Below are 24,643 nucleotides of genomic sequence, written 5' to 3'. Positions count from 1 at the left end.
AAAAAATTACAATTTACAGCCTAAGGAAGGGAGGAAAGAGAAGCCAAAGGGAGAGAACAGGAGCCCAAGCGGCAACAGGAGGAGAAGGAGGCGATTTATCAACACACGATTGGTTGATAAAGACTTAAAATAGTGTACAACTACTAAAATAATGTATAAATATATAGCATCCCTACTTCGCGGATTTTCACTTATTGCGGGTGGTCCTGGAACCTAACCCCCGCGATAAATGAAGGAACACTGTATTCAGTACCGGGGTATTGCGGCATCCCGTCTAGAGACTTTGAACATTACATTGAAGTGATATAGGATCTCATCACTTGTGTCACTAGATAGAATTTGCAACACATAATTTGGTTGCTCATACAGCTGCTTTAAGATTACTTTCATTCTTTTAATCCTTTCCTTTAATCATGTACCCTGATTGGCAAGACCTATTGCTTCTGAGAATTTCTACTAAATGGTCACAAGAAAGGTGTAGGCCCGGAGTTGCCTGTTGTGAGTCATGGAAAATGGCCAGGCTCTGTGTAACCTGTTCATTAGGGACATCTTAGCTCAGCTGCCACAGCAGATGGTGGCTGCTAGCACAAGGAATGTGATTGCTGGTGGTGAATTGAGCAGATGTCTCTTCTTTCCTGACGGCCTTTAGAGCAACAGTGAGCCAAAAACAAGGAAACATGTTAGGAATTTCATTGTCACCTCTTGATTTCATTCATCCATAAGAAAACAGGAATCGTGCTCCCTCTCCCTTTCATTACTTTCGCTTAGATAAACTTAGTTTATGGTGATTTAAATTATTTTAAATTGTTTTAAATGAATGATGTTTAAATAGGATAGTCTTTTTTTTAAAACCCTCTTTAAATATTATAAACCTTTGCTAGCATTCTGTAACCATAGTAATTGTGACTATGGAGTCTTATGGATTACAGAGCAGGTTCGTAATCAGGAAGACTACATAGTCACAATTGTAGCACCAAGGACCTTATCCCACAGGCAGGAGGGAAGGAGGGGAAGTGGAGGAAAGCTGGGGAAAGCATCCTTAATAGTAAGGATGTGACCTACCCTAGCAAGATTAATCTTCAGGGATGGCCAGCCATCACATAACAGCTCCCCGCTCTCCTGCACTTCTTCAATCAGGAGTCGAGGGAACATCCAACTCCTAAAAACGAACTTTTATCTCTGTCTTCTCATGCTGGTGAGACGTATTTGCATGCACAATCACCAGAAGTTATTGTGTGCTGCAGAAAGACCTCAGAGGAACTCCATTATGCCAGTGTGAGAAGACAGTGAGAAAACTGGGGAAATTTAGTGTGGGATAAGGTCATAAATGAACCCCAAGTCCACCTTAGGAGCCAACAGTGACATTAGGTGAAGATTTGTTCAGCCCCTGATTAGAATGTAAGGAGGATAATGTTTCTGATCCCTCTCACCAGTGAGCAAAAGCTGTGATAAATTAGAACAAGGACCACGGTCACAATTCTTCATCACAAGCATTGCTTGTGGGGTGATGGAAATACGAGGGCTATCCACAAAGTAGGTTACGTTTTGGAATTAAAAATGAACAAAGTATAGGAGAAAACATTTACCATATGCAGTTGAAAGCCACACCCAAATACCACATCTCACCTAGTTGCCATTCAAATCTAGGCACTTACCATAGTGATGAATGAGCTTTGCAAATCCTTCCCCACTAAATTCTGCCCCTTGCGCCCTCAACCACTTGTTTCCAACAATGGGGACATGGCTGGTAACACAGCGTTTTGGTGACACTGCGCAGCTGTGGAAAGGGCTGACTGGCTGGTTGAAGGCGCAAGCGGCAGAATTTAGTGGGGAAGGATTTGCAAAGCTATTTCATCACTATGGTAGGTGCCTAGAATTAAATGGCAACTACGTGAGATGTGGTATTTGGGCGTGGCTTTCAACTGCATATGGTAAATGTTTTCTCCTATACTTTGTTCATTTTTAATTCCAAAACGTAACCTACTTTGTGGATAACCCACGTATCATCCTCCATGTACTTTGATTGGCAGCGAAGCAGAGCTTTTTTGCCCAATGCAGCTGCTGGCTGTTAAGGTGGACTTGTGGCGCTGAGCAAGGAGGTGTTATTTAATCATGCCTACAAAACCAAATAGCTATTGTGTTTTAGAGGAGATGGGGAGAGAAGGAGAATCATTCTCACTCACCCAAGGAATAATATTGCAAGCCATTGATTTTTTTCTCTATCAATGAAAAGTTGGGATCAACCAAATATTTAAATGCAAAGCAGCAAGAGAAAATACACAATGTCATGTAATCAATACCAGTACAGATGCTATTATCTTGCTGCAATTACAAATTAACTGCCTTGTGCAGTAAAGTCCAAAGATAAATCCTTTAAAATTCAGATTAAAACCTAGAGTTGATTCCCCATCAGTTGGCTATATCTATCTGTTGCAGTAAAGACAACAAAGAATCATGGGGAAGTTAAGCAGCTAATACAATCTGAAATCCTGTAATTTCGAAATTCAATACCTTAAAGCAAAATAAATGGTCTGCTAGCCCAGCAACCCCTTTTGAAACAAACCAAGGTAGTGACTTCATCCCTTTGTGAAACAAACAAAACACTAAAACATTCCTGAGGCAAGGAATATGACAAGTTATCCAATTTTAGTAGCAAAGGCACACTAGCTTTGGTTTTCAGTGTGGATCAGTTTACATTCTGTGGTCAGTCTGTGGATTTCTGAATTGCTTTTCTATAATCCATTCCGGCATTACGTAAGCCCTGTGGTCACTAGGACATTGTGTAAAATTACAGGTTTGTAACAATCTTTTGAAGTTTCATCTAACAAAATGGAAGGCACTGCAAATGACTTTATTACAGTATGGACATACAGTAGAATCTCACTTATCCAAGCCTCGTTTATCCAAGCAATTTTTATAGTCAATGTTTTCAATATATCGTGATATTTTGGTGCTAAATTCATAAATACAGTAATTACTACATAACATTACTGCATATTGAACTACTTTTTCTGTCAAATTTGTTGTTTAACGTGATGTTTTGGTGCTTAATTTGTAAAATCATAACCTAATTTGATAGGCTTTTCATTAATCCCTACCTATTATCCAAGATATTCACTTATCCAAGCTTCTGCCAGCCCGTTTAGCTTGGATAAGTGAGACTCTACTATATATCTATTTTGTCCCCAAGCTAGAAACAGGATGTATACTGCCTGATTTGTCTTTGCATAGTTTTATAGCTCTGTATTTTTTAAAAATTATTATGATGCCCTTAGAATACTTGTATTTCATGGTTGATATGGAACTTTGCAGAATATAATTCATAATTAAAAGCAAAGTCCTAATGGCTTCCATTATCAGACTTTCAAACGGAGCTGATAAAATGCTGAAGTTCAGCTGGAGAACTCTCAGCTACTACTTCTGAAACTTGGAAGAGTAGGAATTATGGTCTATCACATGAACATTCTAATCCATTACGGCTGTGTTGTTGCTGATAGTGGATATCTACTGCATTGAACAATTTCAGCCCTCTAACAATCCTGTCATCTACCCTCCTACCCTCTCCTGCCCTCTATGTGATTGATATTATTCTCTCATCCTTCATACCTTTTCCCAAAAGCCACTTTTGGTTTTTGATTAGCACACATACCCCATACTCAGTTTCACCCATGCTCAGGGAGACTGCATTTGTTCACATTCATCCCTTGCTTTGTTTGTCTTTGCTTTCTCTCTTTCCTCCTTCGCTTTCATAGATAAAAGGATAATCTGAATATCATGTTTGTAGGATGAATGGGACCATTAAAGTGTAACAGGAGTGGACTGGTATGGTGGGTAACTTGCTTGGTTCCCTCATCTTCAGAGATTTCTGTGATCAGAGTCTCTCACATCTCACTACCCTTCCCATTCCAAAATGTTGTTGTTATTGTTGCTGTTACTGTGTGCTTTCAAGTCAGCTTTAACTACCATATAGGGGCTGTGGAGAAGTCATAGTTATTATGTTTAATTTTAACTGTTAGAGTATGTATTTGTGTTTAGTTGACACAGTAGCTGAAACAGAAGCCATCTTGTTTCAATCCACAGTAGTGCTGTTACCAAGGAGACAGAGCTGGCTAGCTCACCAGAGGGAGAAGTGGGCAGAGCCAAGAAAAAAAGAAGCCAGGGAGTGTGTGGCTGGAGGCTTTTCAGTCAAGAAGCGCTGAGGAGACAGGCCTGGCCAAAATCTTTAGTCAAGGCAGACTAAAGGGAGCCTAGTCAAGATCTCTAGTTGGGAAGGACTAGTGATCAGGAATTTGATCGGTAGTAGATCAAAATAAAGGCTTTTATTGTAGTTGGGACATTGTTCACTAAAGAGCTCAGCTGAGGTTAGAGTTCACTACAATTTATATCATCAGTAGGAGAGTGAGAGAGGAATTACCCCAGAGACTACTGGTGTGGTGGTTATAAGAGTTATTAAACCACTTGTTTATCTAAAGTTCCATAAGTAAATCAATCAACCTGCAACCATAATCTTTGTACACAATAAACTTGTTGTTCTTTGTTAACAACTGACTCATTGCATCTAATCTGCATCTGTGGAGCCAAATTTCATCGGTGATAATTCCAAAGCCTCACGTTGGTGGCAGTTACCTTAATAAATCACCTAATTGGGGAAGAGTAATAGCCACAGTCACCTCAGAAAGGGAACAACAACACAGAAATCCCTAACTACAGAGACAGAGGTTGGGATCTTGAAATAACGATCACCCCCTGTAATCCTTCCCCTCATATAAAGGTTATATATATATATATATATATATATATATATATATATATATATATATATACACACACACACACACACACACACACACACACACACACACATATATATATATATATATATATATATATATATATATAATCTAGAGGGATTAAAAGATTCAAAAATCCCCTCAGCAGTGGAAACAGCACTTACAATTTGCTTTGACACCATTACAATTGGCTTGAGTCTTCCCAATTGGCTTTAGCACCATCACAGGGCCATCCAGACAGACCCATAATGCGGGATCTCTCTCGGTTTTACCAGAGGCATCCATATGATGTTTCCGGTGAAACTGAATTAATTCGGAACAAAGCAGGGTTTCTCTGCTTTGTTCAGAATTAATTGAACATCTGGTAAGAACCGGATCATATCGGAAAATCTGAGTATTACCAGATTTGTCCTGGGGACTGTATCACCCGATCCACAGGCCCAACCACACAGCCATTTCAGTTTTTTAGGCTCCAGGAGCCCAAACAACTGATAGGGCACTCCCTCCACCCCCAAATTTACCTAGCCACCATTAAGTTCCTCCTCATGCCCTCCTGGCACAAGGACATGACACACCAGGAGACTGGGGGGAAGATTTTTATCCTTGCCTCCCCCATGTAGCCCGAGTTTTGGGGGGCTTGTGGGGACAGAAATCCATGCCAAAGCATGTTTTTTCAACCTGCTTTGGTGCAGATTTTTGGCCTGTGAGGAAGCGCCCATAGATGCATGTATAATTTGATCTCGTGTATAAGTTTAGAGCAAGCTTTGAGGTCATAATTATGGACCTTTGGATAAGTTCAGAGAGGAGAAGCACCAGCACCAGCTCAGGGGCCCAGCCATCACCAGCTACTGCTTTCCTGCCCAGGCATTCAAAAAGGTCACATTAGAATCATAGAATCATAGAATCATAGAATAGTAGAGTTGGAAGAGACCTCATGGGCCATCCAGTCCAACCCCCTGCCAAGAAGCAGGAAATCGCATTCAAAGCACCCCCGACAGATGGCCATCCAGCCTCTGCTTAAAAGCCTCCAAGGAAGGAGCCTCCACCACAGCCCGGGGGAGAGAGTTCCAGTTAGGGAACTAGAGATGCTAGAGAGGATCAGTGCTTATTTTAAATTCTCCCAGGATGGATTATGCTCTCACCTTTCACTACCCTACACAGAGTATGTGCCATACCATACTGGTATGCCCCTTTTCAACCACCTAGAAATTAATTTCAGTTGCTAAGAGTTACTGTATTTGTTGAATCTAATGCTCACCTATTTGGCTAAATTACCGTCCCAAAATTAGGATACACATTTTGATTTGTGGGAATCTTGGTGCTGAGCCAAAGCAAAGGGGAAGCTACTTCAGGAGCATAGTGTGCTAAAGCGCTGAGCTGCTGAACTTGCGGACCAAAAGGTGCCAGGTTCAAATCCCGGGAGCGGAATGAGCACCCGCTGTTATCCCCAGCTCCTGCCAACCTAGCAGTTCGAAAACATGCAAATGTGAGTAGATCAATAGGTACCGCTCCAGCGAGAAGGTAACGGCGCTCCATGCAGTCATGCTGGCCACATGACCTTGGAGGTGTCTGCGGACAATGCCAGCTCTTCAGCTTAGAAATGGAGATGTGCACCAACCCCCAGAGTTGGTCACGACTGGACTTGACATCAGGGGAAAACCTTTACCTTTACCTATCTCTAATTTAATTGCCTGTTTCAATTCTATTCAGTATTGGGATTTAAAGTTGGTGAGATATCAGCATTTTTTTGGGAGCCCCCATGATTGATTTATTTATTACGATATTTGTAACCTGCCCTTCTCAACACTGAGGGGGACTTAGAGCAGTTTCACATATCGGCAACAATTCAATGCCATTAAAACATACAAACTACAGCCTCCATGACCCCATAGCATTGAGACAGGATAGTTAAAATGGATTCATGTTACAGCATAGATCAGAGGTCCCCAAACTACGGCCTGGGGGCCACATGCGGCCCATTGAAGCCATTTATCTGGCCCCCATGGCACAAAGGCTGAAGGGGGTTGGGCTAAATGGCCGAAGGGGTCTCTCCCAACCCTATTATTATTATTATTATTATTATTATTATTATTATTATTATTATTATAAATCACGTTTTATTGATTAGCCCATCGGCCGTATCAAAACATTTAACACATAGACATACATACAACATACAACCCGCGGTACAAAAGAAGTTAAAATAAACAAGCTGTTAACAAGCTGTTAGCCGTTCATGTCAAATATCTGCATCACCTCCACAGTTTACCCTAATTGATTCCAAATATGCAATTCTTAGCTGTGTTGTTTTGAACAGGAAAAGGGCTTTGTGTGTTATTTTAGGATTTTGGCCGGCCAACAAAAATGAAGTTTTAATATGTGGGTCCCAGTGTGTTTTGTGAATAATGTATGGCCTGAGACATTGGTCTCTTTCTTATACAATTCATAGCTGAACAGTACATGTGCGATATCCTCCACCTCTGATGTTCCACAAATACAAATAATAATAATAATAATAATAATAATTAACATTGAGGCTGGGACGCTATCTGTCAGGGGTGCTTTTCTTGTGCTTTTGGTCCACAAAGGCAGAAAGGAGTTGGGATTATTATTATTATTATTATTATTATTATTATTATTATTATTATTATTATTATTATTATTGCTCGGTGGCCACCTGGCCAACTATAGTCTGGCCCTCCAACGGTCTGAGGGATCATGAACTGGCCCCCATTTTGAAAAGTTTGGGGACCCCTGGCATAGATGCACCCCAGGTTTTCTTTACCTTTGCTGAAAGCTTTGGTGTGATAACACTTTTCTTTTTAAAGAAGAAATTCTAAACATTCAGCCATTGTAATGTGCACCTTTTTTGACCAAATTACAAAGAGTGCATTTTTTGCTGCTGCACGTTACATCCAGCAGCATTTTTTTTTTTTGGTTTTATGGTTTTGAAAATTGAGGTGTGCAAGGTGACATACACATTGATGGGGATATACAAACAATAGCAATTAAGGATTGTCTCCAGTCATGCTTGTCAGTTTTTGAACCGCAGAATAAAATTCAGCAAACTACCTTCCTAGATGAACCATAATCAAGGATTATTGAGAATGTGCATGGAATTTGGTGGATCTCATTGTAAGGAGGAAAGAAGGCAGAAAAGGCCAGTGCTTATGAATACCATGAGGGTGTTTTAAATTGTATGGTGGTCACTTTTAATATAAGTGCTTAAATGTGTTCAGATGGAAAATCGTGAGATCAGTAGCTGCATCTTGGGTGATTCATGCTAAATTGTGCCTATTTAGCATTTGAAAAGTTACTTTGGATTATAACCCTCAAAAATATTTCTCCACTCCAGAAGTGTTTGTGGGCATCTCTAGGGCCCCTTCTACACTGCCATATAAAATCCTGATTATCTGCTTTGATAATCTGGATTATATGACAGTCTAGAAGGACTTTAGGTCTTCCAGTGTGATTCTATAGCAAGCCTTAAACCTAAGTATAAGCTATTATCCATGGAGCCCCTGATGGCGCAGTAGGTTAAGTGCCGGCAGGACTGATGGCTTAAAGGTTGGTTGCTGACCTGAAGGTTTCGATTCGAATCCAACCCAGGGAGAGCGTGGATGAGCTCCCTCTATCAGCTCCAGCTCCATGCAGGGACATGAGAGAAGCCTCCCATAAGGATGGTCAAACCATCAAAACATCCGGGCATCCCTTGGGTAACGTCCTTGCAGATTACCAATTTTCTCACACCACAAGTGACTTGTAGTTTCTCAAGTCGCTCCTGACTTGAAAAAAAAAATCAACTTTGAATCTCTTCCCCATGGATATAGAAGGAGTTTTACTGTATTCAGTGGTTTCTGGGAGAATTCTGAGAGTCATAGTCCCCAGAGTAACTTTTCAAAACCCTTTACTTCACATAACTATTTGAAAGATATTGCAGATCCCTTCTGCCTTTTGTTCCATGGCAGATTTCTTATGGTGAGTTTAAATATAATAAACACACAGGATGGCTACAAATGGGAATTCAGAGTTGGACAATTTCACAATTGATGTTTCTTCTTGAAGCATTACAATTGTTTTCTGAGGTCTATTGTGTTGACCCTTTGAGAGAGGATTTTTCAAATTTGCCAGAATTGCAAAGGCTTTTATTTCTGCTGCCACGAAAATGTCGAGGATTCGCTACCTCTACCAATGCTGCCACCAATGCTTTCTTCGGGAGCCTCTTCTAGGTTAGGATATTGAGAGAGACACACAAGACACTTTATGTGAGGAGAAACAGAAATTGTTGTTTATTTGTATTTGAACAGTAAATATGTGTGATGCTTTCATTAACATTGAACAGTAAAGATGCTTAGCGGTTCCAGTAAAAGATTATGCTTTTCTCTTCAAAGGATGTTTATATAACTTGGTTTCTGTGTAAATATGTTCCTTCACCAAGAAAACACAAACAGGATAATTTACTTTTAAATCCACTCTTCCTGGGATTTAAACAGCAACACTCTAGACTTTAGAGTTCACAATATAGTTTTCAGCCCTTCCTTTACTGAAGACTTTAACTATATTCCTCAAAGAGGCTTCCTTTTCAAAACACAGTTCTTAACTGACTGAATTTCAAACCCCAACTGCTAACTGACTGAATTCCAAGCCCTAACTCCCAACTCCCTGACTTTTAAACTAAAAGAGAATTCTCTGGCTGCTTGGCTCCAACTGTCACTTTGGCTCCGCCAAGTTGCTAAGCAACTTCTCATTTGCATCATCCAATCAGACTGCACTGATGGTAATGGCTGCCTGACTGCTCTCTCCCCCTTGCTCTGCTGAGCTGTTTGCAAGTAAGACCTGAAAAATGGCTGCACAATCCTCCCTGCTTACAAAATGGCTGCACAGTCAGCCTTGCAACGTAGGCAAGATCCGTTACACCCCCTCTCTCACTGTGATTAACCTTGTACAGTGTTTAGGAAGACATTTTGGTGCACAACCTCTTCTGTGAAGAGCACTGGAGAATTTGGCATCAAATATTAAATATAAATATATATTGCCTGCCACAAAGTTGTCTTATTCTGTGCAGTCAAGGATCACATTTACCCTCATAATTCCTACAGATCTTTCTGTCCTGATAATCGCTTTTCCTTGTGCTTTATCTCTTCAGTCACTGATCTCATAAACCAAGACTGGAACATGTTAGTAAGTTGCTGAAACTCTTATTAAACTTGACACACACAACACACACATACACACACGCATACCCTCTGTCTTGTGTACTGAAGATTTCTTGACTCGATAATTGTTAAAGCAGGTCCAAATGCTGTGAAGTTATCTTCCTAGCAGGAGACAAAACACAAATCAAGTGGTAGTATGCTCCCAAGGTAGTTTTACAGATTGTAAAATGCATGTGCTCAAAGCAACATGGCAAGTCACTTGGGAAGACAAATGTGCTTTGCAGATGGAGATGCTGAGATGAACACTAGCTTTCAGACATGAACATTGCTTTGATAAACAGGCCTGGAAACTGTATTCTAACCATTTTTAGCTTTAACTTTGCATTGCTTTAACAAATCAAAATAGACGCAAGGGGAGCCCAGACAAGTCCTGTGTGTGCCAAACAATTTTCTGTTGATATGACAATGGCACTCCTGTAAACAAGATTAAAAATAAGAGTATTCCAGTTTAAGATTTTGAATTACAAAGTATTTTAGTCAATAAAAAGAGTGCAATTCTTCATTTTCTTCTTCTTAGAAAGACTTTTTAGTAACAGAAAATCACAAAGACAAATGTTGAAACTTTTTTGCAGTGTTCTAAAAGACAGCAGTTGCAACATTATCTCAGATCATGGGAACTTGAATGGAAGCAAAAGCTTGGCAGAAATAGTTTTTGCCCAGAGAGACCACGTGGCCAAAGGAATGATTGTGAAATTGAACTTGGGCCCGGGCTGTGGCGCAGGCTGGAGAGCAAGCCAGCTGCAACCAGCTGCAATGAATCACTCTGACCAGGCTTGGAGCCTATGTTTGTCTTGTCTTTGTTCTATGTTAAAAGGCATTGAATGTTTGCCTAGATGTGTAATGTGATCCGCCCTGAGTCCCCTTCGGGGTGAGAAGGGCGGAATATAAATGCTGTAAATAAATAAATAATACGAGAGGGAGCAAAAGGAGTTAAGATTTTATCACACAAACTCACTATTCCACTGCAGTTGTGTTATTGTTGATAGTGGATACATACCATATATGCTCGAAGATAAGCCAAGTTTTTCATCCCTTTTTTTTTTGAGCTGAAAAAGCCTCCCTCGGCTTATAATGGGGTGAAGGTCAAGGCCAGGCTACAGAGCCTGGAGGCCATTGCTTGCAATATATAATATATTTCTCTCTTACTCTCCCTTAGTGTGTTTTCTTTTTCAAAGCCCCCCCCTCTTAATCAAGGGAATGTTTTGAAAAGGGAAAGATGCCCTTGCAAGTCAGGAAGAAGAAATATATATATTCATTAATCTTATAAAAACATTTCCCCCTGAAATATTTGTTAAACTCTCCTACAGATATATATTAACACCCTGCAAGCTTTTGCAATCCTCATGTACCTATATATCTCTATCTGTCTATCTATCTATCATCTATCTATATACATTAATTTTATATATGAGTTTCCCGCAGGTCTTTGCAAATCCTATATATGTATAGATCCATGTACCTGTATATCTGTATCCATACATATACATTATTTTTATATATGAATTTTCCCCTCTGCAAATCTTATATAGATATGAATATATTCTTACCTACCTATATATAGGGCTTGCAAATATTACAGGGGGGAAATGCACACACACGCACACACACACACACACACACACACACAGATATATATGGAGAGAGAGAGACATGTCTAGATAGATATGAGTATAGATATGTAGGGCTTGCAAATATTGCAGGGGAAATGCACACACACACACACACACAGGATTTGCAAACGTTTCAGGGGAAAATGCATATGTGAAATTAGTATATATAATTATAGATCTATATCTAGCTCTGCATTGTTTATATGGGCATTGAATGTTTGCCTGTTACTATATTGGCAGCTGGCCTGAGTCCCCATGGGGAGATAGGGTGGGATACAAATTAAGTTATTATTATTATTATTATTATTATTATTATTATTATTATTATTGTATGACACAGCAAACAAGATAGATATGCTGGATTTCATATCACAAAATCACAAGTCGAACACTTCCCAAGTGTCTAGGACTGTGTGATGTATTTTCGGATGATGCGTGCAGATCCCAGTAGGGTGGCCTTTTGCAGTTGGCAGATATTATTATTATTATTATTATTATTATTATTATTATTATTATTATTATTACATTATTGTTGATACCATATTGTTTTTGTTGACCCTACTTTTCCCCTTATAGAGCTAGTTTATTGTTTTTCTTTGAAATACAGTAAATATTAAAAACCTTTAACCTGCTGATGCCTCGATTTATGTAATTTTAGTGGTATCTGTTTTTATTTTGAAATTTACCAGTAGCTGCTGCATTTCCCACCCTCGGCTTATACTCGAGTTAATAAGTTATCCCAGTTTTCTGTGGTAAAATTAGGTGCCTCGGCTTATATTCGGGTCAGCTTATACTCGAGTATATACGGTACTTTGTTAAGCACCTCTGATATTGCATCTCTCTTCAGGTGCTCATCTCTGGTCCCATAATTGTACTTCCATAGACACTTGTAATCCCATTTTCCCACACTACTGACAATTTGACGCATATGATGTCATTTCCAGCTGCAATGCCAGTTTGCCTGCCTTGTGCAATTAAATCCAAAGCACTTGCCTTCACAAACATGACTGCAATTTGGGGGAAATTGCTTTCTAATGTTGGGCATGGAGAATTTTCAAAAAGGAAAAAGCATTAAAAAGATAAAGCAGCAACAATAACAGCAGCAGTTCAGCAGATCAGAAGTTTCTACTGCCAGCAGTAGAGAGATTGAACTTAAACAATTCAGGAGCAGAGTTAAGCTTTAAAAGTTAAAAAGCACTTTATTCAAAAAACTACATACAGTAGAGACTCGCTTATCCAACCTTCGCTTATCCAACATTCTGTATTATCCAACGCAGTCTGCCTTTTAGTAGTCAGTGTTTTGTAGTCAATGTTTTCAATACATTGCAATGTTTTGGTGCTAAATTCATAAATACAATAATTACTACTTAATGTTACTATGTATTGAACTGCTTTTTCTGTTAATTTGTTGTAAAACATGATGTTTTGGTGCTTAATTTGTAAAATCATAACGTAATTTGATGCTTAATAGGCATTTCCTTAATCCCTCCTTATTATCCGACATTTTCGTTTACCCAACGTTCTGCCAGCCCATTTACATTGAATAAGTGGGACTCTACTGCATCTAGATAGGAAAGTTAACAGGGCCTAGTTATCTATCTATCTAACTAACTAACTAACTAACTCATCTTGTCTCTCCAAGTTCATAGGACAACAAAAATTGAGGATTCGAGGGCTTGCCATGTGCTCGGAAAAAAGGTGTGTCCCTGGGAAGTATCAATCTAACAAGAAAGGAGAGAAAGGAAGACAGGCAGACAGAGAGGCCAATGGAGAAAGGGCTTTTACCTGCCAACTAACTCATCTGCCTATCTAAGCCTTTGATGAGGACTGCAACCTTGTGCAGAATGAGTTGAGTTCCAACATCTAAGGTGTTGGTAAAAAGATGCTGTCAATAGCTAGACAATAGTAATGGTAACTAAAAGTTACTGAACGTTGCTATATGAATTCGAAGAGAGAAAATCAAAGATAAATATTGCAATATTAACTCTCTTTGGATTGTTTGAGTGATTGACCCACACCTTTTTAGAGGTATTGGTATTTCATGAAGTATATAATGATAAATACTTAATGTGTTACCCATTTGTTGGCATATCCAGAACTACATAGGATCTAACTAATCAAATTATAAGATGTTTTTCTAATAATTGATATGTTTGGATAGTGGCGCAGGTGGGATATGTTTGGGCCCGGGCTGTGGCACAGGCGGGAGAGCAAGCCAGCTGCAATTAATTGCAATGGATCACTCTGACCAGGAGGTCATGAGTTCGAGGCTGCTTGGAGCCTATGTTTGTTTGTCTTTGTTCTATGTTGAAAGGCATTGAATGTTTGCCTATGTGTGTGGTGTGATCCGCCCTGAGACCCCTTCAGGGTGAGAAGGGCGGAATATAAATGCTGTAAATAAATAATAGTGTTGGGCAAGTCCCTATCTCTTTTAATGTGTTCAGCCTTGCAGCAATTGAAGAAGAATGGGATTATGAGAGAAAGAGGGAGGGAAGAAGGGAGGGAAAGATATAATGGTTTTTTGTGATGGAAGGATAGCCAACATAAAGTTGTTGAACAGATAATCTCATAGATGGCAACTTTCATGGATAACATCAGTGTATTTCAGCCTGTTCCCCAATTTCAGTGCGGTTCCACTGAGAATGCTGCAACTGTCTCCCAGCATAACATGAATAAGCTTCCACTTCATCTTTTTCTGGATGCGAAGCCCATCTTGTCGTCTCCCTCATTTGCCAACAATACTTCAGGACAATTTAGAACAAGTGCCAATTTTTTGAGAATTACAGTAAGAGAAAGTAGATGGATTTATTCCTTTAGATATGTGATTAGAGATGTTGTACTTTTCCCTGAAAGGTGAGACTTCCTCTAATTATGCTTCCACTTGTTAGCGAGTATAGCGGAATCCAGGAACATCCAGTTAATACCATGTGCAAAAGACTCACACCAGGCAGAGGAATTGAAAGAACAAAAGAACTTTACTCTTGCTTGTTGAGTTGAAATATAAAACAGTTCTGCAATCGTACAATGTCCATGTAGTTGCATAAGATCAATAAAATCAGCATTCTATTTACAGCATAGCATATTCAAACTGCTACTTGACCGTAGCTAGAGAGCTTCTCCATTTCTGTGCTCTCCCTGCAAGCTCAGATTACCAACTGACAAAGCCTGCCAACTGCCATCAAACCGATACATTGTTTTAGGCATGGCTTGTCTCTCTGCAAAAAGTCAGCTCCCTTTGCAAAAGAGCTCTTTCTTTGCAAGAATCTTTCAAGGGATTTCTTTTACACACACACACATACACATTAGCATTTTGGCACAATACCACTTGCATTGGAGGAAGTAGACTTAGAGCACATCTACATGTGCCACTTACACTGGAACTGATCTGGAGTAGGGTACTCTGAAACAGCCCTGGCAGAGTTCATACAGTCAACCTCGAGCTGGCTTGACAGTGGGAGGATGTCCAGACAGTGGCACGTATGCATATAGATATTCCAGACGTACATAGCCATATCTTTGAATGATGCTCCCAGTATATGTCCTGAGCTGATTCAATGTGACAAAGACCAGGTGCATTTTTCATATCACCATTCACTGCCACCCAGGGCCTCTGTGTAACCCTTCTTAAAATTTCACCATAAAACTTGTCAAACTAATTTGTATAGCCCCGCTCTCCCTTTTGCCATTAATATAGACAAATTGTTTTTTGTTGAGCATGGTCCTTAATATCCAAAACATATTTTTAAAAGTAAATTGATTCAGACCATACAGTGAAGAGAAACATTAGCTTTCTACTCTCTGTGTTACTGAACTCATAAAATGACTTGGCAGGGAACCCACTCCAAGAGATCTTGCACTGTGCCCTGCCTACCTCACTCAGACTGAAATTGAAGACCATAACAGCTTGGAAGACTTATCTTTTGGATTATGACTCCCATCATCCCCCAGGCTATATGACCAATGGCACCTGGCTGGAGGATTTCGGTGCTATCCCCTTTTGTCTATAACCTTCTCAAGTTGTGAAGAAGCATCTTTTCTTGACTTGCTTCAAAGAGGGAACTAGGATAGCACTCCATTTTTCCTAACAGCTGTACACCTCCACAATATTTGGCAGTGTGCATCTTAAGCAAGTTTACTGATATACTATATGATTGTAAGTCTGCCGTCTAGCCTGTGGCTAACCACTTTTGGCAATAGGAGCTGCCGGGAGTAGAAACCTTTTTCTTTAGACACAACATTATGAAAGGTTTCAGTGTGTGTTTGGATATGTGTGTAGTTGCTGCAATGTAAATAGTCTATGTATGCCAATTATTATTAAGAGCATCCTCTTTTTATTTTAAAAATACATTAGGGGCTGAATTACTCTGCCATAATTTTTTTTCTTAAAGCAATTCTGGGAGAGCAGATCTCAGCAAATTGGTATGCATGCTGACAGCCATCAAGCATTTTGCTTCAGGTCTAAACCGATATGAAGAGGCAGGAATTTGTATGGCTGATCCAGCCTCAATTTGAAACACAAAGAGGAAAAAGTGCCGGTTACAAAAGAAGATTTAAGAAGCAACAGTTGGTTGCTCCCCTGTCAGTATGGGTTTTGTCTGAATTTTACAGAGTATCCCAGGTGCCAAGTTTGTTTTGCACCTTGGAGAGCTTCTTTAAAGTTCAGATCTAAATTCAATTGTTGCCATGACTAGAATAGACCCATAGAATCAGTTGGACCTATCTATCTGTTGACCCACCATCCATCAGCTGATTCAATGGGTCTATTCTAGTAGGAACTGACCAAGGACCTTATCACATGGCCAGTGGTAAAACGGGGGGGGGGGGGAATGAGGACAATTGTGGGGCACTGGAATGAGCCATCAGGCTCTGTTATCTCCCGTCGGTGTCTGTAGTCTCCCACAACGTTTCCCCATCTGTCCCCACTTCCTCTTCATCTCTGTGTTTTGGACATGAGCAGTCGGGTATACACCCAACTCATCTGGGCTATGTTTCTCTGAGCTACTGGCATGCTGTCAGCATTTAGCCCTGGCTGAAGTAGCCCTGTATCACACGATGAGCTCTGGGGGACTCTATGCCAGCTGCGATGAGAAACAGGGAAAGATGCTTTTTGGCCTCAGTCTGATGAGGTCCTAAGGCCCCATCTACACTCACCATTGAATGTAGTTTCAAAATAGTATTGAAGAATCTGGTTTTGCTGTGTAGAGGATTACACTGGAAGTCCTGGAATCAGTTAGAGGTCCAGATGGTGATAACACACATTATTAACGTGCATTAATAACTTTCTTCAAAAGGTTTTTAGAAGGAAAGACTATTTCAACGTGGGGGTTTCAAATTTGACTATTATACATTTTAATTTTCACCACTCGTTTAACTTCCTTCTGTTAAAAAAAAAGTCATGATGAAGAAAAAAAAAAGAACTACAGTTCACAATTGCTGGTGGCTTGTGAACAGGTTGTGAAACAGTGAGCTTTTTGCTTTTGCTTTTTGGTGTATTTCTTTGCCAAATACTTTGCATTTTTATATCGCCATTTGTTCAGATTTTTTTCTTTTTTATATAAATATGGACATTTTAGCTTTGTTTTTGGTTTTTTCTCTCCCCCTTTTTAATCCTTTTTAAATCTCAGTTTTCCCACTTTCTATACAATCAAATGTTCTCACTCTTTCAAATGTTCTTTACTCTATCTTATAAGGTAAAACTTCAATAAAAATATATATTAATAAACAAAAAAGATATAACCAATAAAGTTGTGGCCTTGCTACATTAAGAAAAGAAATAACTTTCTTTGGCTTGCTTTTGTGGGCATATACTGAATCATCCTAAATTTCACATCACTAAAGTGTTCATTAGATATTCTTACAGAAAGAACCTCTGATTCTGTGTGCAATGTGTAATACCAACTTGCATGCAATTTAATGCAGCAAAAATGCTACATAAAGTTATTATGATGTATTTTGATCTATTACTCTGAAGAATAGGGTTTGAATCCCACTTGGCAATGGAAAACCATAGGGTGACCTTGGGAACACCCAGGGCCGGCCCTAGGTAATTTTCATGTGTAGGCGAACAGAATTTTGGTGCCCCCCCAGCCGGCCCTGCCCCCTCCTCCTCCTCCTCATGCCGCGGCACACCTACCTTGCCATTGTCCATACTGGTGAAGGTCTCTCTTGTTGTTCCATGAGCCTCTGGCAGCGAGTCTGGGAGGAGGAGGCGAAGGTGCGCGTGCATGCATGCACGCATGCGTGCATGTGGGAGGGCATGCCGCCTCCCAGCGGGGAGGGGAAAAAAGAAAAAAAGACAAGCAGCTGCTCAACTTGGATCCACCTCAAGAGGCGCCTCAACTGCGCCCCCCAGAGCATGGCGCCTTTGGCAACCATCTAGTTGGCCTAACGGGTGAACCGCCCTTGGGTACACCACACATTCTTAGCCCCAGAAAATCATGCGATAGATTTTCTTTAGTCTGAAATGACTGAAAGGCATGCTACAACAACAATGAGCATTGTGCTCCCTTCAAGGAAGAGCCAGGATCTCAATATATGTATGTTTGACTGAGTCAGTTGTATAGTACTTCTTTTCCCATAAAAGCATATGAACGGTAATAGACAAAGTATGATTCTGACTTCTCAGCTTCAAGAAGGTTAAAATGGCATATTTTCATTAAGGAAAATTACAAATGAAGTACCTAAACTGAAAGAAATAATACCCCCAGTCACAAAAATGAAATTTTTGGAGTATAACAACTACTTTCAAAATAAGTACCACACAATTAAACAGGAAATAATACTTTCAAAAACTGTTCAGAAGATTTCATCTCACTTTCTGTCCCTGTGATAACTGGATTTTGAAAAATGTGGCTTGTTGTGGAAACAAGGATTGGTGTCAAAGCTTCAGTGGGAACACTTTTTCCCCATGATAACTTCCAGGAGTGAATTTCCATTCTGAGGGGTAGATTTCTCTCACTTCCTGTTGTCTCACCCATGTTCTTAACTATTTTAAAGTCATTTTGACTTGGATGTTTTTAACTTGGAGACTGCATGTATATATGACCTTGTCCCTTGCATTAGACAGGAAAATGTTTTTTTGCTTTGCCCCAAACCAGTAATCATAATTTGGCATCCTGTTCAGCAATTGCAAGATTGTAAACTAGATTTACCATCTCATAATTGCTGGGGATTAACATTTACAGTTCTCAAGGAGCAAATATGACACCTAAAACTTACCTTTTCAATTATTAGTGCTCCAAGCTCCATGACCTAGCTCCTTTAGTTTGTTTTTGTTTAGCATTTATCTTCTTATGTCATTGCAGCTCATGTGTTCTTCAATCCAGAAGGCCTTGTTTGATGAGGAAGATCATGTGAAGAAGCTCCAGCAAAAAGTCGCAACTTTGGAAAAGCGCAACAAGCAGCTCAGAGACCGGGTGAAGAAAGTCAAGAGGTCCCTAAGGCAAGCCCGAAAGAACACTCGGCACATAGAACTGATCAACCGAAAGCTGAGCGAGAAGCTGTCCTCTGTCGGCAGCCAGGGCCCGCACATCAACTCCTTCAAGCAAGCCAACTCTCACGCCACCTATCTTAAAGTATAATGCCTTGTTGGGTTCAGCAGGGGGGGAAAAAGTGCTGTTGACTTTGTGGTCTGCACTTTTCCTCCTTATTTGATCTTGCAATCAGAAAGAGGCACAATAATGTCAAGATCCTTTGGACTATTTGAATGGACACAAAATCTGCCTTTCTGTTCGACATAAACTCAAATGGAAAAAGTCCAAATTAATGTTCACTTGAGGTCAATGTGGACAGCGATCAATTACTTTCCAATAGCCACCTCTCCTTTTTAAAAGGTCAGTTTGAGGCATAATTGAACTTGGCTTTGAGAACAGATAAAGCTGCTTGAATCTGAGCCCAGGAATTCATCTCAGAGGGCCCAAAGGCACAATGTTGCTTTAGCAAGTACCTAAAGCTGAACATGTGCCTGAATGGAAGAATATCAATGAGAAAGCTGGTGCTGGGGCTCTCATGGAAGGGCTGTGTTTGAGAATGCAATGTGGGTTCTATTTTGACCATTTTTAGATGTCTCGAGCTGGAGGCGGCCCATGTTCAAATCTGTTTTCCAACCAAAGATGCCAAGGTTCCAATATGTTCCTCTGCTTCCTCATCCCCAGGGATTCCAATGAAAAATTAAAATGCAAGCTCTCCATGTCATCTCAATATTTCCAGAATGCAATCCAGATATATTTTAAATGCACTTATTGAGGCGAGCAACGTCTTAAATAAAATCACCCTCCCACCCGTGATTCCCCTCCCCCTCTTAAGTTTATATTGTAACCCTTCAGGCTAAAATTATAAATTGGTTTATGATTGCTGGTAGAAGTTGCAATGATAAAATCTGCCCAGTCCTTCTAGTCACTTTAACAATTAACATTTTCAACTCTCAAAATAAAGAACATGTGTTTGTTGGAAATATGGCATCTAGTTGCTCTTTTGGTCTTCCCAACTATTTTATTTTTTGTGAAGCTTAGCATCAGTGCTATCTGGCATTGCTAAGATTAGATGTTTACATATTTAAATAAAGGTACACCACCCATGGGGAAACCTCTTTTAAGAATGTGGAAAAGTTACTTCTTGGATTACAACTCCATGATGGCTGAGAGATTATAGTTCATTCCCCCATGCAATTTCCCCAAGATTCTCTTCCTTTTCAATCTGGTTTATACATCAAGTCTGACAATGTCCCTTGCCCTAGATCAGAGTTTCTCAAGCTGTGCTCTTCCAGATGTTTAGGACTTAAGCGAGAGTTGTTAATCAGCCAAAAAGCTCTGATTTGAAATAGATATGAGTTAGCTGTACTCCTTCAAGCCAGAAGCACAATGAGCTGCAGGCAATCTCTTGTGAAGAATGCACCAATTTAAATAAGTGATTAGTGCCAGACAAAATGCTGCATTGCTCTTTCAAACGTTCTGAGTCTGTGATGGAGGCTGTATCTCCTATTTCACTTGTCCCTTCACTAACCCTCCACTCTTATCTGTTGTAGCAACCTTGATAACTCTGGTTAGCCTGGTTGGGCAGGTATACTGCCATAAACTAGTAGTTGTTGCACCTCAGAATAGTTCACCTTGCTATAGACACCAATCGCACACAGGAGATTGTCTTTTATAGTTTTATTGAGCAAAAGCAAATATAAATCAAAGCAAGCAATAAAAAAGTAAATAGAAATCCAATAGTTCGTAAGCCATAATAATCCACAAGTCCATTAGCCAAAACAGTAAACGATAGATCCCAAAGAACAAAGGCACAAGGTTTCAAAGATCCAGGAACAGAAATCTTCTCTAGGCATGAAGCAGAAACATCCACTCAGATGAAGCGAGAATTTGCTTTGACAAAAATCTATTCCCCAACACACACTTTTAAAAGCACCCTAGAAAGGCATTTCTCTTTCCTGTGGAGGCCTCTCGCTTACTCGCCAATCTCACACTCCTACGAGGGTGAACTCCTTTCCATAACAGCCGGTCCGCCCTAGATAATTCAAGGTCTTCATTATCTAGCACCTGAACTGGGGCTTGAGACGTCTCCTGCTCATTAATTCCCATGGGAATGTCATGTTGGCTGTTATCTATGATCTGTGGGGTCAACAGTTCATCCTGCTCAAGCTGCAGTTCTGGAGCCTCTGAATCAGCCTGTATGATTCCCATGCCATCCTCCTGAAATTCCCTCATCCTGCATCCCCTCATCTAGCACTTGTATCTGAAATCCAGAATCCCCTTCTTCATCCTCACTCTGACTATGCTGTGGCTGAGTCACAACAGTAGTGATCATCATACCATCATAGGCTATCACTTGTGGCTATGACTGCCTTCCAAGTGTAGGGTTTTGGTGGTGGGTCTGAAGGTAAAGACTTATTCTTGATCCTCATATTCTTTCATAGTGAGGACATTGATTTTGAGATGGAAGGCGGTCCTGACCAGGGTTGGCTTGATGTGCCTTCCTCTTGTCACATTTCTCCCTTTCTCCCTCCATTCGTGCCTCTTCGAATTCCCCAGCACTGTTGATCACAGCTGACCTCCAGTTAGAACACTCGAGGGCCAGGGCTTCCCAGTTCTCAATGTCTATGCCACAGTTTTTAAAGTTAGCTTTAAGTCCATCTTTAAATTTCTTTTTCTGTCCACCAACATTTTCCATTCTTGAGTTGAGAGTAGAGTAACTGGTTTGGGAGATGGTGATCGGGCCTTCAGACAACGTGACTAGTCCATCAAAGTTGATGGTGGAGGATCATTGCTTCAATGCTGGTGATATTTGCTTCTTCCAGAATGCTGACATTTGTCCGCCAGTCTTCCCAAGAGATTTGCAGGAGGCAACACTGATGGAATCGTTCTAGAAGTTGAGTGTGACGTTTGTAGACAGGCCATGTTTCACAAGTGTATAACAAGCCTGTTATAAACTAGGCGTGCGATGTTGTAACTGTTTGGTATTTATTTATATTTGGAATCATGGCATCATATTAAAATCCAGACAGCCATACTGAGGGATGGAGTTCCGGGGTGCTGAGAAGTGGGATGCTAAAGGATGATGCATCTGGTTTTATCTCACTGGTGACCTGTGGTGTGATGAGGAGTTGCACCATTATTGCTGGTGTGAGAGGGTTGGAGGTATCATTGCCAACTCTACAGAATGTTATTATCTGAGTATGGTTGTCTGGGTGTTAAGGCGAGTTTGGAGGGTCCGGTTGGGAGATGGAGCATAGCTGTGACATCATTGTTATGCGTCCAGTGCGGGACCCACACCTCAATTTTTATCATTCAGATAGTGGAATGATGGGTGAGGTTTAGACTGCACCCTTGCAAATCGTTTTGCATCCATATGTGAACATGTATTTCAATCCAGGTTGTGTCAAAGCCATGAAGGCACAATTATGTTCTATAACTTTAATACCAATATCATCAGGCATGATAAAGAAATCAGGCATTAAAGTGGATTATATCTGTATATATTTTTAAATCCTATAGAAAATATTTTATATATTTGCTTTTGTCACATTTAATAAAGTATGACATGATCTTTGATTTTGTTTCAAATGAAAATTGTAAACACTTCTGTATGTTTTCTTGGTTAGGCTATTGCTTTTTCAGTCGGCAGTCTGGACTAAGAACAAATCATGTTACTAAATAAATGGATTTGGATTACAGTAATATGGCTGATAGTTGATAAGAGTATCAACTTTCTGTATGTTTCTTCAAAACACAGGGTGCATTCCTTTTTAAACTGATCTAAATCATATGTCATGAAAAGGTTGGGGAAAACCCCCAAAGGATGCTGCTCTGAACATTTCCTCCTTTCAAATACGAGGTTGAATGAAAAGTAATGCCTCCACCTTCATAACTTGTATTTGGATGGGAATATTTTAATAAATCAAATGCAGAAATAATCCTTAGAATGTGTTCTTTAACTATCACTATTCTCTTTTCCACATAATCCCCAGACAATTGGATACATTTCTGTCAATGATAAACACGCATTCTGAAGCCGTCACAGAAGAAGTTGACACTCTGCTTCTGCAACCAGCATCTCACAGTATCCATCGTGCACAGATCTTCCGATAGCCAAGCAAAGCAATAATGTGACCCACACGTTCTTGTGAAATGCCATTATGCTTGAAATTTCTCTCTGAGTGATACAACAATCGTCCTGAATCATTCTGTCAACCTTTTGCTTGTGAAACCTGGTGGTTGCTGTCACAGGACATCCAACTCTTTGTTGGTCATGCAAGCCAGATGTCCTCACTTTAACATCTTTAAACTTACTCGCCCAATGACACACAGTAGTCACATCAACACAATCACCATAAACAGTTTGCATTCTCTGATTAATCTCCTTTGGGGTTTTTAAAAAATATATATTTTATTGATATTATCTCATATTTCATGTTGTGAGTGTATTGCACATTTAATACAAACATTCATACCTACACATCATTTATCTCTTATCACATTTCTCAATCATCTTCCCATCTATATTGTCTACTCACATATCTAATATATCATCATTCTATTCATTCTTTTCCCCCTTCCCTCCCCCTCCCAATCTCCTTTGGGTTACACCTTCTGCTGTCAAGAATTCAGTGACTGCATGTTGCTTAAGTAGCATTGACCGACCGTCTGTGCAGGGTTCCATACTTTGCACTTTAACAACACAGCTGTTCAATGCTAAGGCTTCCCGCCAAATGGAACTGTAGAGGAGAGTCTACTGAACAAGCCAGTACCTGCCGCATACCAGTACTGCCATCTGTTGAGGAGTTACGAAGGTGGAGGCATTACTTTTCATTCAACCCTCGTATATTGCTCATATATTTGGTTACAATCTAACGAACGCTAAGAGCTGCCACCTTTGGATGTTCTTAGTACAAAGGCTTATGGACTTGGCCCAGCCAATGATAATATCAACACTTTGCCAGTACTGTTATTGAATGACTCATTTCCAGCTGCCTTTTTATATAGAACTGCAATTAATAAAGGCGATTGATCACCACATATATGGATCTAATTTTTCTCATACTACTTAAGAGTAGATGACATGTCATGTTACATCTAATCAGAACACTGTGTCCTGGGAAGCAAAGCAGAGTCAGCTCTGATTAGTTCTTGAATGGAAGGTCGCCAACAAATACCACGTGCTGTAGATTATATTTCAGAAGAATGAACTGCTAAACTCACCACTCAATATTGCTTGCCTAGGAAAACTCTATGAAATGCATGGGACTGGCATAAGTCAACAGGTGACTTGAAGGCACATACACACACTGATTCACACCTTCATTGTACTGGTAACCTTCTGTGCGTTGTAATGTAGAATACATATTCATGACTTTCCCCCTGCTGCTTGTAATTTAATTAATTAAATTAAGAAGAGATATAGTAGTCATGGGCGATTTCAATTATCCCGATATCTGCTGGAAAACAAACTCAGCCAAGAGTACAAAGTCCAACAAATTCCTCACTTGCCTTGCAGATAATTTTATGGTCCAGAAGGTAGAAGAGGCAACAAG

General features: G+C 40.1%; 1 protein-coding gene across 1 annotated transcript in view; it reads left to right on the top strand.

The window, feature by feature from the left end:
• ccdc3 (coiled-coil domain containing 3) overlaps positions 1-24,128 on the top strand; it is an 83,569-nt gene extending 59,441 nt beyond the window's left edge. The window contains exon 3 of the mRNA XM_003226132.4: positions 18,921-24,128. Within this exon, the coding sequence (XP_003226180.1) occupies positions 18,921-19,196 (276 nt within the window). The 3' untranslated portion in view covers positions 19,197-24,128. The remainder of the gene's footprint in view (positions 1-18,920) is intronic.
• Positions 24,129-24,643: the final 515 nt, after the last annotated feature.

The sequence above is a fragment of the Anolis carolinensis genome, chromosome 5 (genome assembly GCF_035594765.1).
Source record: "Anolis carolinensis isolate JA03-04 chromosome 5, rAnoCar3.1.pri, whole genome shotgun sequence".
NCBI classification, from domain to species: Eukaryota; Metazoa; Chordata; class Lepidosauria; order Squamata; family Dactyloidae; genus Anolis; species Anolis carolinensis.
The sequence above is the reverse complement of the archived record's forward strand: the minus strand, read 5'-3'. Positions and strand labels throughout refer to the sequence as shown.